This window comes from Numida meleagris, chromosome 3 (assembly GCF_002078875.1).
Source record: "Numida meleagris isolate 19003 breed g44 Domestic line chromosome 3, NumMel1.0, whole genome shotgun sequence".
Taxonomy (NCBI): Eukaryota; Metazoa; Chordata; class Aves; order Galliformes; family Numididae; genus Numida; species Numida meleagris.
In genome coordinates, this window is record NC_034411.1 from 26,164,044 (window position 1) to 26,181,087 (window position 17,044).

Genomic DNA, 17,044 nt, shown 5'->3' on the forward strand with positions numbered 1-17,044 from the left:
TCAAAAAATTAGATAACTAAATAGTAATTTGTCTTTCAAAGATATTCAGCATTCACGACCAATCTTTGATTCCAGTTATTTCTTGCCAGGAAGGGACCAATCACACTAACACTCAACTATTTCACTTGCATAAGAATATGGATGAAGTTTGGTGGAATTCAGTGGGCGTACTGATACTAGCCAACATCTTCACAAACGTGATGCTTTTCATACATGCTTTTACATACGTTATGCTTTTCAGACATAGGGTCTGATTTTTAGGTGGTCCTGTGGTCCTATGTGGGGCCCGGAGTTGGACTGAATGATCCTTATGGGTCCCTTCCAACTCAGAATATTCTGTGATTCTATGAATGCGTTTATGTCCAGAGTCAATTCAGAGCCAAAGTTTCACAAGTTTGTAACTCGGGTTCTGGGTTTTACTTCATTTCTGACATGAAGATGTTTCTACAAATCTCTCCTTGAATGCGAGTTTGACTTTATTCCACTTGCATCTGCTTTACATAACTTTAAAAAATAACACTTCTTTTAAAATTATACCCAAACATTTTTTCTCTCTTTCTTTCATATTGTTGTACTTGGAAAATCCAGGGAACATACCAACATTTCTCAGAGGGTGAAAAAATTCTTCAGGAAAGCAGTAGAAACTGATAAAAGCATCAGTTTTATAAAGACGTAGCTGGATATACTCACTTGCCGTTTGCATTATTAAAAGAAAAAAAAATCTCAGGAAACCACGCCAAAACTGTATATCAACTTTGGGCAAGAAAACCACTAAAGCAGTTGCAATTGTAGCTCTAATAACTGAGCACAGCGCATGGCTGACAGGATTTTACACACTCCCTCCACCAGATAGTGCTGTTTCTCCATAGAGCTCGGAGGATTCACGGGCCATGGAAAGGTCAGGGGCTGTCTCAAGGTAACGAACTGCCTGCAGCTTGCCTGTTCCCTCCATGTCGCTGCCACTGCAAACCAAACAGAGAAGGCAGAGACGGGTTTAGAGGAGTAAAAGCAGGTGCTGAAAGGCTGTTCATTGCAGGCAACTGCGTGCAGAGTTGTAGCCTTTGCAACAGAACACAGAACTACAGGTAGAGTGCTTTTTACTGTCCGTCTGCAGCAGAAATCTTTCATGTGCTGTGTCTTGTCTTTAACCTCGTGATACACAGAAGGAATAGCAATTGCTCTTCAGTTCTTCAAGAACCAAATCCTCCAAATCAAGAAACAAATATTTTAAAACCTTTCAAGTGGAAAATTGCACATGCAGTTGGAATATTTTCTGTCACTTAGAATTTTTCAGGCTACTGGTCTGTTTTTTTTCTGATGGCATTTGCAGGAAGTATTGTTCACTGTACTTCAGTTACTGGATTTTAAGAATATTGTTTTAGGGTCTTTGGTAAGTTAGTAGCAGCTTAGTGTAAAAGACATGGGCAAGCTTTCCTAAAGTTAATTTTATATGTACATAGGTTGCTCTGAAAGTAATGCCTCCTACTTATTTCCATAGAAACTACAACAGATGGAAAGAGCACAAGAACACTACTTGATAGAGCAAATTCTCAGATACAAAACACTATTTTACAACAGTCACCACTGTTAGCTGTCCATTCTCACCAGTAATGAACAAGAGCCTGCGTGCTGTGCTCATAACAATCTGCACCAGTGGAGGTGAGCCACTGTTGCTGTCACCACTGCTGATACACACCACCCACTGCCTCACTGTGTTCACACCCGCCGTTCGGTCTCCATAAATGTACAGCAAGCACTGATGAGTGCATTCTTTTTTTCCCTCATGTAGGAATCCAGTTCTATACCTCTGCTCCACCCACACTTCCACATCAGGCACAATGTTGTCAGACTGCCCCTCTGCTGCCATCTGTCACAGGGCAACAGAATATAATGAAATATTGTTGGGAAGGTTCAGCCTCTACTGCCATACCACCAACATCCACCTCTGATATTGTGGAACAATACAGGAGGTGTTAACTTTCAGAATAGTACTCATGTATATAAAAGTGAAAATATTTAAGGTATGTGTATTTTACTAACCAGTGTAAGGATGGAGATGACTGATGCTAAGTCAGTTTGTAAATGCTTATTCATGCAGGCAGTCTCCTTAAAAAAAAAGATTTGTGAAACCAAACCCTAGCTTGTTTCAGTGCATGGAAAATGGAAAAGAGTAGATGGGCCAAATTAGACACCAGTGCCTAAGTACTCATGAATTTGCAGTAGGTTAAATATACATTTAGTGAAATATGAGATTTATTGATATTGTTCTGTATATTGTGTTAATAGTCCAGATTGATTCAGGCTGCTCTCATATGCAAGTGTGACCTTGCAGACACACTGGGTTATTGAACTCACCATGGAGACTGTGTTTACTCACATTCTACCTAGGGCATTCAGACTATACATAGTTGCAGGTCTCTTTCAGATAATCAGTCAAAATTAAACAGTGTATAAGTTCAGCTTTTGCATTTTCTAATATTTAAGGAAATTGAGCATATTGTTTACATTACTACACAAACACATCCAGAGGAAAGATTTAATTACAGAGCTCTTCCTCGTGCACTAGCATCGAGAACACACAACTGAATATGTAGCGTGATACGCGCTAGGTTGTGAGTGTTTTTGGGAGGGAAGGAGTGGGTGATCCTGCTATTTCTGGTGGGGCCTGTGAGCACACTTCTTTACAGAAACAGGTGATAGATGTATGACAGCCACTGGGAGCACAAGGAAGGCTGAATTGTGAGGGAAGGCTCCTGTAATTGGGCCTTATCATGGCTTTGTATCAAACGACTGCACTCGGGGAATGTCAGGATAATGAACGTGGAGATTTTACCATACTACTGCTTTTACTAGCAGATGAAGTGGCAACTGGCGCACGAAAGGCTTTCTCCTGTTATGTGAATGCTCTCGTGACACTTAGGCTTCATTAGTACCACATCTTCTACCTGGGAACTACCGTGGAAACAGACACCAGAGCTGTTTCATCAGCTCCACACAGCACATGCCTCTGAGCCACTGCCTGCAAAAACACATGGTTACCTGATTGCTGCTGCCACGTCAGGAATGCCAGGTCCAGAGTCAAGCCTCAGCGCTCATCTCTCACGGACTCACTGGAGTGTGTCCTGGCAGTCGGGTTCTTCCTTCATGCTGCCTCGAATTCCCCCAGCTGCCCTCTTGAACACAAGAGCTGGCCCGACATTTTTTTTTCTGACAGGAAAGTCAGTTCAAATGTTGTGCAAGAGCCCTTTCCCGATGACTTTCTTTAAAAAAAAAAGACAGGTGAAATTGTCAACTCAAAATTGTTCTGGGGGGGAGATTCTGTGCAAAGTTTCCTGGTTGTTTAACACGGCAGTCAGCACCACGGCGACGAAAACGACCAAAATCAAATCGCTAGTATAGCAAGCACACCCTTTTAGGAGATTTATTTCCCCTTTCAGTATCTTTCCAGCACAGCCGCGATTACTCCCCGCGGCGCTTCCCCTTAGCGCCGGGAGAGGCCGGGCCGAGCTGGGGCCGGGGCAGCAGAGGGGCTGGGGGCGTCGCGAACAGCGGCCAGGCCGGGCCGCAGCCGTGTTCCTCCAGTCGGGCAGCGAAGGGCCGCTTCCCCCGGCCGTGCACGGCACTTCCCGGCGCTCGCACACCGCGGGGAAACTCTTCCTCCGGCCCGGCCCCCGCTGACGTAACCGTGCCTCTGCCGCGGCGGCCCGGCGGGCGGGGGCGGCGCGGGGCGCGCGAGCCGGGGTTCGTCGCTGACAGGCGGCGGCGGTGCTCCACGGCCGCGGTTCTTCGCGGGACCGGGTCGCGGCTAAAGGGCCCCGGGGGGCGACGCTGTAGTGGGGAGGAGCTAGCGATCCGGGCTTCGGGGCGAGCTGTTCCTCGCCCGGGTGGGAGCGGGCGTGCGGCGGCCCGAGGAGTGCAGGAGTAGAACCGGAGGGGCTATTTAAAGCCCGGGAGGAAGGCGATCGGGGATGGTTTTTTTGCACGCCACTCTTATCCCGGGAGGAGGAGGAGGAGGACAGAGGAGGGAATAACAACAGCGATAATAAGTGTAACAAAGAATAAGAAATAAAATACGACACGAATCGGTGAAAGGCAGCCGGGAGGGCCGGAGAGCGGTGAGGAAAGCGGCCCGGGCGCCGCTTGCCACCGCCGAAGTTTCCGCACGCCCTCGCGCTCCCGCCGCCCGCGCTCCCCGCACACGCACGCACACACACTCGCTCGCACACTGACGTCTTTTGCGCATTTCCTGCACGAGCGGCGGAGCGGCGGCGAGAGGCGGGTTGGGCTGCGCGCAGCGAGCGAGGGAGGAGAGCAGGAGGCAGGCAGGGAGGCGGCCGGGCGGGAGGGAGGGACGCGGGCGGGGGGCGGCCGGCGGGGGGGGTGAGGGGGGGGGGGGTGGTGGGGGGTGGCGGGGGGCGGCCGGCGGGGGGGGTGAGGGGGGGGGGGGTGGTGGGGGGTGGCGGGGGGCGGCCGGCGGGAGGGAGGCGGCGGCTCTGCCCATCGCCAGGGCGGCGGCCGCCCAGCCGGAGCCCGCCGAGAGCCGCGCGGCCCGCTCGGCTCCGCTGCCGTCGCCCCCCCGCCCCATGCGCGGGGGTCGCCGCGCCGGCTCCTCGGCCTCGGCGGCGGAGGAGGAGGAGGAGGAGGCGCGGGACGGGCGGCGGCCGCCGCTGCCGCTGCTGGAAGGTGCCCGGGTGGCCGCTGGGCGAGCGGGGAGCGCGCAGTAGCGGGGCTGGTGGGGCGGCCGGTGCCTCCGCCTCGCGTGTGCGGGTATTGTTGTGCCGCCGGCGGGCAGGGCTGGCGGCTGCCGGAGCCTCGGGTCGCGGCGCTGCCCCCTTTGCGGAGCCCCGGCCGGGATTATGGTGTAGGTGCGGGGAGGAGGCTTCTGCTCGAGGTCCGCGCCGACCGCCTCGGGATCGCCTTCGGGGGTTCCTGCAGCCTCCCCCTCCCCTGCGGCCCCCCTCCCTTGTTTTCCGTTAGAAGCACGGGCAAGAAAATAAATGCATTCACTGGGTGTCGCAAGAGCGAAGGCGAAATAATCCAAGGTAACGGCGGCGGCGACGCGAGGGGACTCGCGCGGCGTCCCGCTCCCCCTCTCCCAGACCTGCCCCTATTTATTGGCGAGCCCTCCTCCCTCCGCTCTGTGCGAGCGCGTCGTGCCAGTGCCTGATCCCGGGAAAGTGCTGCCGTCCGTCCAGCCATGGTGGTTTTCAATGGCTTGCTGAAGATCAAGATCTGCGAGGCGGTGAATCTGAAGCCCACGGCGTGGTCCTTGAGGCATGCGGTGGGCCCCAGGCCGCAGACCTTCCTGCTGGACCCTTACATAGCCCTCAATGTGGACGACTCCAGGATTGGGCAGACCTCCACCAAGCAAAAGACCAACAGTCCCGCGTGGAATGATGAATTTGTCACCGATGTTTGCAACGGCAGGAAGATAGAGATGGCTGTTTTCCACGATGCCCCCATCGGGTACGACGATTTTGTAGCTAACTGCACTATACAGTTCGAGGACCTGCTGCAGAATGGGAGCCGCCACTTCGAGGACTGGGTGAGTGCTCATGCTGCCCGTACAGAGATGGATGTATTGGTAGCATTGCTCTGGGTGCACCATCTGTATTGCAGAGCTAGGCTGCCAAGGGCATGCCATAGTTCGGAAGGCTTTTCATTATTTCTGTGCTTTGTTACACCAAGATAGTCATGGTTACTGTCTATCTAATGCATGTGATCTGCAGGTATGGGAAGAAAGAAAAATACATCGTCTCTAAGAGATGTATAATTACCACTTCTGAAATTATGTTACATAAACACAGGTCCAGTTATCTTGCTGTTCAACCCCCCAGCCAATCCATAAATACAGTACAACAAAACCCAGAGCCAGCTCTTAGACCGTGTTCATTTCAGTGTGAAGTGACGAAGCCATGACGAGGTCATGACAAGCCTTAAAACCCCAGGTCTGACCTCTGATACCAGACACTTTGGGGCCATCATGTCACTCGAAAGCTCACTGCATCAGTGCTGCTGCTCCTCCTTCCCCTAGATGGTCTGGACCTTTATGCATAGACCTAATGCAGTGCTTCTTCAAATGCCTGAAATTGATAAAGGGATTCTGGTGGATTTTGGCCCCAACCAGGCAGATTCTGCTGCCTGTATGCACAATGTGCTGAACAGCTTCTACTGCATCTCAGAGACCCAGAGGTGAATGTGCTTCAGTAGGAGTACAAAAAAGCCTCAAAATCCTTGGTCTGACTGCCTCAGGTACTGTGATTTAGCACTGAGGAAAAAAAAAAACCAAAAAGAAGCACGAGAAACAGGAATATACACATTTCTGCAGCTAAATGGTTAAATGGCGTATTCTTTAGATAAGATGTATAAAACAGTAGTAACTGGCTTCTAATTTTAAATGTGCCCTGCCTGGCCATCTATCTGAAATGTGTAGGCTCATCTTTGCGTGTTTATTTGTTATGGTTAGGGTAATGTTTTGCTGGCAAGAACCCAGGGCAAAGTGAAAATAGCAAGAGTTAACAGCTCTGAGCTTCACGTATCCTTTGAAGCTCCTTTACTTGATGCAGTGGTATAAAGAGACATCAGAACAATGGGAAGGCTCTATTTATGCTGATTAAGAGCTGAATAACTTCACCGTTACAACTTTTACGTTTACAACTTCAAAATATTGTCCACTTCTGCTACATGTTACATTGTGATAATTAAGATCTAGATTATTCTGCTGCTGTATAAAAGCTACACGTTAGTAAGCTTGGATCATAAAACTCAGTGATAGGCAGAGAAAAAGTAGCCAAATCAGGAAAAGACAAATGCAGCAGTATTGCAGATGTCTTTTACCTGGATTGAATGATAATCGTGTTGTGGTTCTTCTGAAATCAGAGTGTATTTCATCGCTGAGACCAATGGAATGGGGATGTCATCATGGATTTTTAGTGAAGAAATAATTGAATATGTTCCTTCTGTACATGGTACACGTTCTGAGTGTGTTGCCAAATCTGGAAGGACCTTGCAGGTTACTGATGCCAGGTTTGAATTTTGGTGGGCTGGCATGCGAGGGTACATCCTGGCTCTGATTTCTGAGGTGAATTCAAACATCCAAACCTGTTCCCTGGGTAAATAGTGGAATTTAGCAGATTGAGGCCCATTGTAAACATGTTCTGGGGGGAACTAAATAGCTGAATCATATAAATGCTGTATTTTAATGCAGCAGGATTCATTGCTGTCCAGCATCCACTGGGTGGGAGGAGACAAGGGAGTGACTGCCGTTGTGTGTTGATGTGACAGAGTTGAGTAGGTGGCACCGGATCATAATTGGTTAGCTCAGTATAATATGGTATCTAAAGCATCATTTACTTCTTCTTTAAATTCTATTTTCATGCTGTAAGTCCTCATTTTGCATACAATACGCAGAAAACACCACCTCCTCTGAAACACAGTTGGAACTAGAGGGAGCAGGCATTTGTAGAATTGTATTTTACTTTCCCAGAATCTTCAATTTTACAAAATGTGTCATTGCTATTTTAATACTGAGTGTGTTTATTGCATTGTTAATAGGTAAGAAACCCCAGAGAACTGGCTTTTACAAAATCACACTGTTTGTTCATCTGATTTCACTGACTTAAATAAGGCCAGTGACCACGACATCTCTATAGAGTGTACGGTGATGTACATAGATTTATTGTTTTCTTCATCAGTGTCTGGGGTCTGTATTAAAACTTGCAAAAAATAAGTCTTCTCTCAACTAAATTAGTTAAATGGTTGTCACAGGGTAAGGAAAATGCACATGGCCTAAATCGATGTAAGACTAAGACCTGATTTGTTGTTGTCTGTTTCTTCTGTTTAGTAAGAGGACTAATTCCTTCATTAAGCTCTTGGCATTCAAGGCAGATGTTTTTGTAGCACCCTTCCTCAACTTTATGGCAAGCAAATTAAAAGCAGCTATCACAGAAGCCCATTCCTCCTTCATGCTTGAAATACCAATATCAAGCTATAAACACTCTCGGAGACTATAAAATATTTTTATGCCATTCTGAGTGTTTCCCTTTAAGGAGTCCTAAAAGTTGGAATGGGTACCATGTACTTGTTCAGTCTGTTTGATGTAATTGCATTGCCGCCCCTTTTTACCTTCAGAATGATGCAACAGATCTTGCAGGATTGGACTATCACTGTTGAAATAGTTCTGAGAAAATGCTCATATTTTGAGAGCGGCTCTTGCCAATATACTAATTGCTTTAATGCATTGAATTTTGCATAACACTGCATGCGTTTCTGTAAGGAAATTTCAGTATTTGTTTTATAATATCTGCACTAGGCTGAAGGTTATGACTTACGCTGTCATATATTTCTAGATTCTTGTCAGAAGTCCAAGATGAAAAAAGGACTTACACAGAAATATTGTTTTGGCTCTTTTTTTTTTTTCCCCTGAAAAGAAACAATTCCTCTATTTTGCCTGCTTGTCTACCTTTATTTTTTTTTCTTCCCTTTTTTAGCCATTGTGTGCATCCTCATGTGTTTTGTAAGAGATGATTTTTTAAGGAAAATACTGGGTATTTTTCTCACTGTTAAGCCCGTGCTATATACCAATGCCATGGTTACAGCGGAAACACTAATGATAAACAAGTACAAAGCTTGAAATCATGATAGCGTCTATTGTATTGGAATGGGTAAGATAAATGTGCAAAATCCTAGTTCCTTTTGTCTGCAGAGTATTTGATGGTTGCACGAATGATTTTTAACCTTATGATATTTATACTTTCTGAACATACATACGCAGAAAAATTAAGTTGTGGCCAAACATGCTAGTTCATACTTTACTAGATGGAAGCTTCTAAACAAAATACATACATTTCCTCTAAAGGAGGGCCAATAAGAAAATATTTGGTTTGGATAGTGAGAATTAAGAATATGGCTGCTTTTCCAGTGGTGCACCAATATAGACATAGCATAATCAAAGTATCAGTTTTGCAGATTTTTTTTTTTAATACTGGCTACACTGCGGTTTTAAAGAGAGCTTTCAATTGCAGACTTATTCCTATAAGTGAATGAAATGTTATACAGGACGGCACAAAGCATATTCAAAAGGTTATTGATGGACTTACATTTTCATAAATAGAAGATGCAGAACAATAAACAACATGAAAGTTCTTACTGAATTTAAAAAAACGGTATCTTTTGAGTTAGGTGATTCATGTAATAACAAAATATTTATTTAGTTTTCTTATGTGTTACATATGTAAACAGTTTGTGTTTGCATTGCAGTTGAGTTGATACTGTAGCTACACTTTTATCTGTAGATTTTAAATCAGGAAGGAAGATTCCTTTAACATTTAGCCCGGTGGTTATACTTTTGTGAATTAGACTGATCAATATTTATGGGTTTGAATGACTGGTACTATGGGTTCTGAGTTCACGTCTACTTTTCAGAGTTGGCGATAGATGAAATCAGTGTAACTGGACCGATGCCAAAGACTTCATCTAAGGGTCTTAGCCGTTAGCTTGACTGTACATGAGAAACGCTATTGAGTTGTCCTAAGAAATCCTTTTGCACGCTGAGTAGCAGAACTTAATCAGTCTGAACATCACAACATTTAGCAAGAAAAGCCTGTATTTCCACTCAGAATATTTCACAGCTGTATTTATATTAATTAAACAAGTTCAATTTTCTGCTGTCTTAAAAAAAATCCCTAACACTGTCAGTGAAAATTTAAAACACAGATTTCAGTGAGCTTCTCTTTTCTAGCCTTAAATATCTTCCATTCTTCCTTTTTTTTATTCTTCATTGTTGATTCGTAAGATCTTTTCAAACACACTTTTAAAAGCATTCTTTCATATTTACATTTTATTAATGTGAAGTTAGTCATGCAGCTGTGCCACCATTGCGTAAAGCAAGTTTCTTATGAATTAATGCAATATCTCAACAGCAACTTGATGATGAGCTTTGGGAGATGGAATGGGAAAAATGGACACTGTTTTACATACTCATTGAGCTGCTGAGTTACATGGTTTTCTATCATGCTTATAGCATACTGCTGATGAAATTTTCCAATTGGAAAGACTGAGTTCTGGATCTCAAAGCTGCAGTTTGTAAAGTTAGGCACCCAGGGTAATGCTGCTCTGAATGTCATAGTGCTTACCTCTCGTAAGGTGTGATTGATGTAAGGAGCAGATGCAAGCAGAATACAGACATCAGGTCCTGGCTTTGACATGGCTAGCAATGACAGGAACAAGTATTCCATGCAGTAGAAAATCTAGCAGCACTTTAGAAAAAGAGCAGTAAGAAATCTAGGAGGGAATAGCAGGGGAAGAATTAAAACACATCTGAGTCCTCAATCCTGTGAGCTGTCCATTTACTTGGGAATTACAGCCTTCTCCTTCCTGCTTCTCACCCACATTAACTGGGAAAACTACTTGGGCTTATCAGAGGATGGGTTTCTTGGGGCGGAGAAGAGTGGTTTGTTCATTTATTTAGTAGCCTTCTGCCTTTTCTGTTGCTGAAATGGCACCTCATTCTAGACAATAGGTGATCTCTTATAGCTAGTGAGCAGAGAGTGGGGTCACGATCATCTTATCATGGGTCACTGCACAGGATCCTCTGTTGAAGGCTGTCACTGGACTAACAGTGCATGATTGCAGTGTATTTTCATTTTTATTTTCATTCACCAGCTGAACTTATCTGTGCAGGTGGTGCTGAAAGGCCTAGCATGTTGTTTGTGAAAGCTTTACATCTCATCTAAACTACAGTTCATGAGCTGCTGAAAAGCATTGTTATCAGAAGAGTATTTGTTGAAATGAAAGGGAAATTGCTGTCCTGTTGGATAGGTTTCTGTGTTACAAGGCTGGCACTGGGCAAGGCTGGGGGGTGAGCAGCAGCCAGCAGGGCTTCACAGGGACTTGGTGCAATTCTGAGGGTGGGCGGTTGTGAAGGGCAGAGGGGGGATGTTGGAGAGTGCTTTTGTACAAGTGCTTTGCCTTCTCCCCCGTCCTGTCTCCCTCTGTGCCTTTTATTTTCCCTCACTGCTATGGATGTGGTACAGTCATCACGCAGCTCACCCACTCCCTCATGTCAATCCCTTTCTGCAGCTGCACACGTCTACTCCTACTCTTTGCTAGAAATGTTCTCTCCCAGCAGCTCCTGCTCACCTGCAGTGCTTCCCAGCCTGCTGAGGATTCATACAGGGGGAAAAACTGCCTGTGCAGCCACTGCTGTGGGGAGAGGGAAAGGGCAATGTTGGGAAAGAAAGAGATGAGGCATGGAGAGAAACCTGGGGAAGGATTATCAATAGTTGCTGGTGCTCCATGTACTCCAGCTGCCTCTTTAACAGCAACAGAAAGCTGTGTGTGTAGGAGACAAGGATGAGCTGGCATAAGTAAATTGACTAGTTAGTAGATGGCCTTCCGGTAATCACTGACCTATTGTTTTTTGTTTGTTTTCTGTTGTTTTTCGACTATTACTATTTATTTATTTATTTTTGCCTGCTTTGCTCAGGCTATCGCCTTTGAAGTCCCAAAGAGTGTAGTCAAACATGGATTTCACTTAGCACTTAATTGTCATACTTGTAGGTCGGGATTTGACCCTATGACTGACTGATGTTCCTCTTACTGCTGCTATAAGAACGATGCTGGTAGTGGCTAGAACAACACTTCTCCTGAGCTCTGTAGAAGCTGTAGAATAATGTTGCCAGTAACATAGTTCAGTTCATAGGTATTACTAGTTCTAAGATGGACTTCTAGAAATGTCCAAATCTGATGACAACTATTCCTATGTTTTGAGCCAGTTTTTAGACAGTGCATATCACTGCAGCCCAAGCGTTTCTGTAGACACTGTGCAGAACTTCGTGGCTGTGAGTAAGCCACCAAGTTCAGTGGGTTCACTGGGCTCACTGAATTTTATTCAGTCTGTTTAAATTCTTTCCTGAATTGGGCCTGTGTTCCAAGGAAAACTGAGAATAAATACCATTTAACAACATCCTTTACTTTCATTTTACCCTTACTGATTTATTCTTCTTCTGAAAATCTTACATGTGCAAGCCTGGTTTCTGCTTTCCTCAGCCATCAAAACTAAATCTCTGCCCTCCCCATCCAGAATTCTTTAAATACTGCTGAAGTAAGGATTTAAGTTGGAATTATAGGACTTGGCCTCTAAGTGCAATTAGTTTCCACTCCCTAAACTAAACTTTAAACAAATTGAATTTTGGGTTTCAGATTTTGAAAGGATGTATGTGAATACATTGTATAAAAAAATGAAGGTGAGAATATTTCTGATTGGAACGGAATGGTTGAATTCATTTCTGCTTTATTCAGTACTGTCCTAATCCCTTTCCCCTCACCCCATTTACTAGAATGTAAGGCAGAAAAAAGGTATCTATTCCATCCAGTTTGTGCTGAGAGGTTTTGGAAATGACAGGGTATGCCAGTAATGGGAAATCTGTAGTCAAAGAGGAGAGACTTTCCCTCCATACTCTTGGAAAGGTAGGGCTGGAACTATCTGGATGTGGAATAAGATTAGAAGCACAAAGACAGCTTGGAAAGCAGCCATTTGGAGGGGGAAGCAAACTAACCCTTTTGTCTCTTGCAAGGAGCTAGACTGAGTAAGATCATAAGAAAGGAGTTATCTCGGTTGTCCTTTTAAGTCATGCAAATTGTAGCAGTTACAGGAGTTTCTGCCATCTGGGGGCAAAGCAGTCATTACAGAAGGCTGACAGAAGTTTCAACCTTGTGTCTCTAAGTGGCCACTTTCCTATTTAGCAGGCAGTCACTAGAAGATTTTAGAAGTATATTTGGCAATATTAGCATGAAACTGCAACTGTAAAACTAATAAATAATTTTGGAGATTGAGTAAGTTTAATGACAGTTATGCACTTTACACTACATTGTATGAGACAAAATGCAAATGAGTAGAATTTGAGAGTGTCTGCAGAATTGTTGTATATTCATATCATTAGTCACAGTTAGTATCTTGAATTGCTAGTAAAGTTGATTTCAGAGTGTTCTTTTGCTTATGAATTAAAAAATCTTAAATTTTCATGGCTGTGACTTACAAGAAGTTACAGAAGCCAGATTCTCACATATGTCTGAACAGCACAACTGAAAAACCTAGTGATACTGTCATGTTCACATTAAATCTAATGGGAGTTTTAACATTTGTTTTATTGGAAGCAGTATTAGAGAAATGCTATATGGTTCTAAGAGGTTTTTTTTTTTCCCCCCACAGAATTCTGTAGGTCTTGAATTGTTGAGGAACAGAAGTAAAAAAAAAAAAAAAAAAAAAGACTTTTGTTTTTTTACATTCGTCTTGAAGTTTAATTTCTATTTTAAAAAATGCCCCTGTATATAAGAAAGAGTCATTCATTACTTTAGAATCACTTCACATTCTCTGAAGGTGAAAAACAAATGTCCAGAAGGAAAAAAATCGTCATGCTTGGGGAAAAAAAAAAAAAAAAAAAAAAAAAGNAAAAAAAAAAAAAAAAAAAGACTTTTGTTTTCCAAATTTAAAGAAAAGGTGAAGCTTGATTCCATCAGAGGTTAGCAGGCAGCCATTTTTGCTTTATATCAACTAGCTTGAGTTGATTTAATTGTTACTGACAACAGAATCATTTTGGTTGTTTCTGATATCCTGCTGGGCAATTTCATCGCATGCAGGAACAAAAAAGCATCAATAAAGGCCAGGTGTTACCACATAAATTTCATATCTGCCTTGTTTGAACAGCCTGCATGGTATCTCTGTGTCTTTAATCTTCATTTAGGGTAGGCAAACTTAAATTGGGTTTCAAACTGAGTATCCTTCAGCTCTTCACAGTACCAATATGTGTCAGGCAATTTCTTATGGGGAACCAGGGTTTCTTAACACATTTTAGAACTGTCTTAGTTTCAGCTGGGATGGAATTGTTCTCTTCAGAGTGTCTGGTGTGATGAATTCTGTCCTAGCTGAAACTAAGACAAGAACTTCTAATTTTTTCAGGATGTTGGCCTTTTTAACTTGATAAAAAGTGTACGGCTTTACAGATATTACAAGTTACAAGTATCTTTAGACAAGTAGTAAAGTGGTAGCAATGAAGCAGATACAATAGTGGTGTGATCATGAAGAAAAGACTGGTGCATATTCTAAAAAAGTGTTAAGGAAATGGTTGTAATCACATTGCTTTGGTTTGTGGAACATAAGTGAGAAAGACAGCAGTGTTTTCTCCTTCCTTGTTTTCTTTCAGTTTCCTTTTTATCATCTGTTCTGGCTTCATGGTGCCAGTTCTCCATCTTTCTTTATCTGTTCTGGTTTCAAAATGGTCAATAAACAATATTGACCTTCACAAGATTGCCTAAGATTCTGTTGTTGGCAGTGCTAGAGGGCTACATGAATGAAATATCCTATTAAAAACTATTGCAAATGCAGTTTTCTTACTGGGACCGTATTTACTCATTGCATAGAACTTTGTGGCATTTGTCAACTTCTCTTTATTTTGAAGTGAGGTTGATCCATGGTCTGTGAAAACAGTGAGAAAGAATGTGTTAGAAAGGGAAAGGCTAGAAATGTGCTGCATTCACTTTGTTCTCTTTCTTGTGTGGTTCAAGTTGGATTTCTTGAGAAATCCTTTTTTTTTTTTTTTTTTTTTCTTTCTGAGTTTCCTTTCCTTTTCCTTCCCCATTACCCTTTATTGCCTTTGCACCTCTAGAACACTGAAGCTCATGCCTCACTTGTTTTCTCTTCAGTCCACTGTTATCACCTCATCCTGAAGTCCTGGGTGGCTGTCCTAGCTTTTGTTTCAGGTTTCTTTCTTTCTTTCTTTTTTTTGTTAATGCTTCCATATATATCCTTATTGCTTTTACTCCCATTGCTCCATCACTCCCTCTTGTCACTCTGCATGGGTAAGCTCATGTCAGTAGGACTTAGAAGTGTCTTTGGTACCCAGAGCTCTGTGAGCTTTGCTCAGCAGTTCTCCTCTCAAGCTTGTCCCCTCTGAGCTTCTCAGCAAGCAGCAGGGAAGTGATGGAACAGACCGGTGGCTGGCTGAGCAGTTATCTTCAATCAGAAGCAATGCACTGAATTTCCAGTTAGTTATACTACTGAAGTGGTTTAAAAAAGAAATGTAATGTGGTAGCTTTGAGCTTCAAGCAAAATTCTCAGGTTTTAGCTGTTGGTGAGGCATGGAAGGAAGGTGATCCCACACTGAAAACTGAGCTTTCCTAAGCGATGGAAACAGTGTTGCAAAATTTTAGTTGGTGCTGCCTACTGGAATTAGCGGTGACTCTTAGTCGCAGAAAATACCCGGTACTGTTTGGCGGTTTTGTTTGTTTTATCATTGTTGTGGTTTTTTTGTTTGGTTGTTGTTATTTTTTTTTAATATGAAGCAGAACTATGATTTTGGTCTTCAAAAAATTGCAGTCCATGCACAAGTCAAGAGAAGGCAGGCTGAGGAAGCCAAATGAAACAGTAAGAAAATACTCACAAGTATTAAAAGCTGTAGCCATAGCTGCATCAACTGAGTTTGACTTGATCTCCCTAGCTCTGAATCTGAAGGGGAGAGGCAACAGTGGAAATTTTGCTTAAGCTATGTGGAGATACTCTGCATGACGTGGCGTTTCTCCTCCTGGAGTTGACAACCCTTATGATATAGTCCACGGTTCCCAAATTTCTAGGCATTTATGAGTATCCCATGTTACTTTACGTGTGTTTGGAATCACCCACTTTTAGGGAACCAGAAGGTTTTTCAGTGTAATTCCATGAAAGCATTAACTGTATTATTACATTTGAGATTTTTTTCTTTATCAGTAGTGGGTTAGAGCACTGCCAGTGCGATAATCGAATACAGGCATGATATATAGGGCTAATGATGAGTACTAACGCCACTTGGCTGAGAAAAGATGTATTAAGTTTCACACTGCTCCTTCGCTCTTTGTGCCAGCAAATTCTCAGAGCCATGTCAAGGCTCCGAGAGAAATGAAAGAAGGAAGAGTTTTATTAACGCCCCACAATTATTCTGTAGAAGTGACATTGCTTTTCACCTAAGAGAGCAAAACATTGTCTTTTGCTTTTTCTGATGACCATTATGCAATACTTTATTTTTATGTATCTGTATTCAAGTCCACTACATTAAAAAGAATATTGGTTTAGTGGTCACATTCAGGAGGTGGCTTTACGTATGCATTTTTTTTTATAAGGCCATGTAGAAGGTTTTAAAATACAAATTCAGCAAGACTGATTTTTAACAATTCCCTGCTGAATTAGCAGCCCAGACACCATGACCTACACAAGTTCCTGTGGTCTTTAAGTGCTCTTTCCTTGCCCACTGTTACTATTTCTTTCATCTGTTTTGTCCGTTTGTTGCAACATGCTTTGGTTGGGGGGGATCATTTAATAGGACCGTGGGGTCCTGGTTCTTTTTTTGGAAGTCATTCACTTTCCAACCAAAACTGTTAGTGAGTCAGTGTGTGAATGCCTTGTGAACTGTTTGTGAGCACACTCTTCAGAATGGTCAGGCTTCCTCCATGAGATTTCCCATCTGTTCGGTCAGCTGGTACAAGTGTTTTTGTTTTCTTCTAATTGGTGTTGTTTGGGGAGTTTTTTCTGTCTGGTTCTTAGTGAATGAATAGTAAAGAACTGGATATTTGAACAAAGAAAATTAAACTGATCTCTAGCTTTCTTTGAATGTACTCTGGACATCAAACTGACCTTTTCACATGTACTCCAACTATTACATTTCCTTTAAAAAGTGCATACTCTCCAGCCAAGCACTGTTTTGTTCTATCAGTGTAACTAATACTGCAAAGCTTTAAAGATCCTTAATGTATTCCAAAGTTTACCTTTTTAAATAACAGATTTAAAATCAGATATGAAGTATGAGAATGTCATTTTGTTTTTTATGCTGTTTCTGGAAGATTGAGGTAAGAAAATAAACATCTCTGAGTGACATTGAAGGCATGCACGGTGAGAAACATATGCAGTTTTGGTGAAGCCTCTCAGCCTTGCAGCCACCTCCCGCTGTTACAGTATAGGCTTGCTCTGTTTGGGACCTGGGTGTAGTTGTGGCTATCATCAGTAAGACAAACTGCAGGC

The 17,044-nt window shown here is 43.3% G+C and overlaps 1 protein-coding gene across 1 annotated transcript in view; it reads left to right on the plus strand.

Moving 5' to 3' along the window:
* PRKCE (protein kinase C epsilon) overlaps positions 5,198-17,044 on the plus strand; it is a 286,254-nt gene continuing 274,407 nt past the window's right edge. Inside the window, exon 1 of the mRNA XM_021389975.1 lies at positions 5,198-5,545. Coding sequence (XP_021245650.1) covers positions 5,198-5,545 — 348 coding nt within the window. The remainder of the gene's footprint in view (positions 5,546-17,044) is intronic.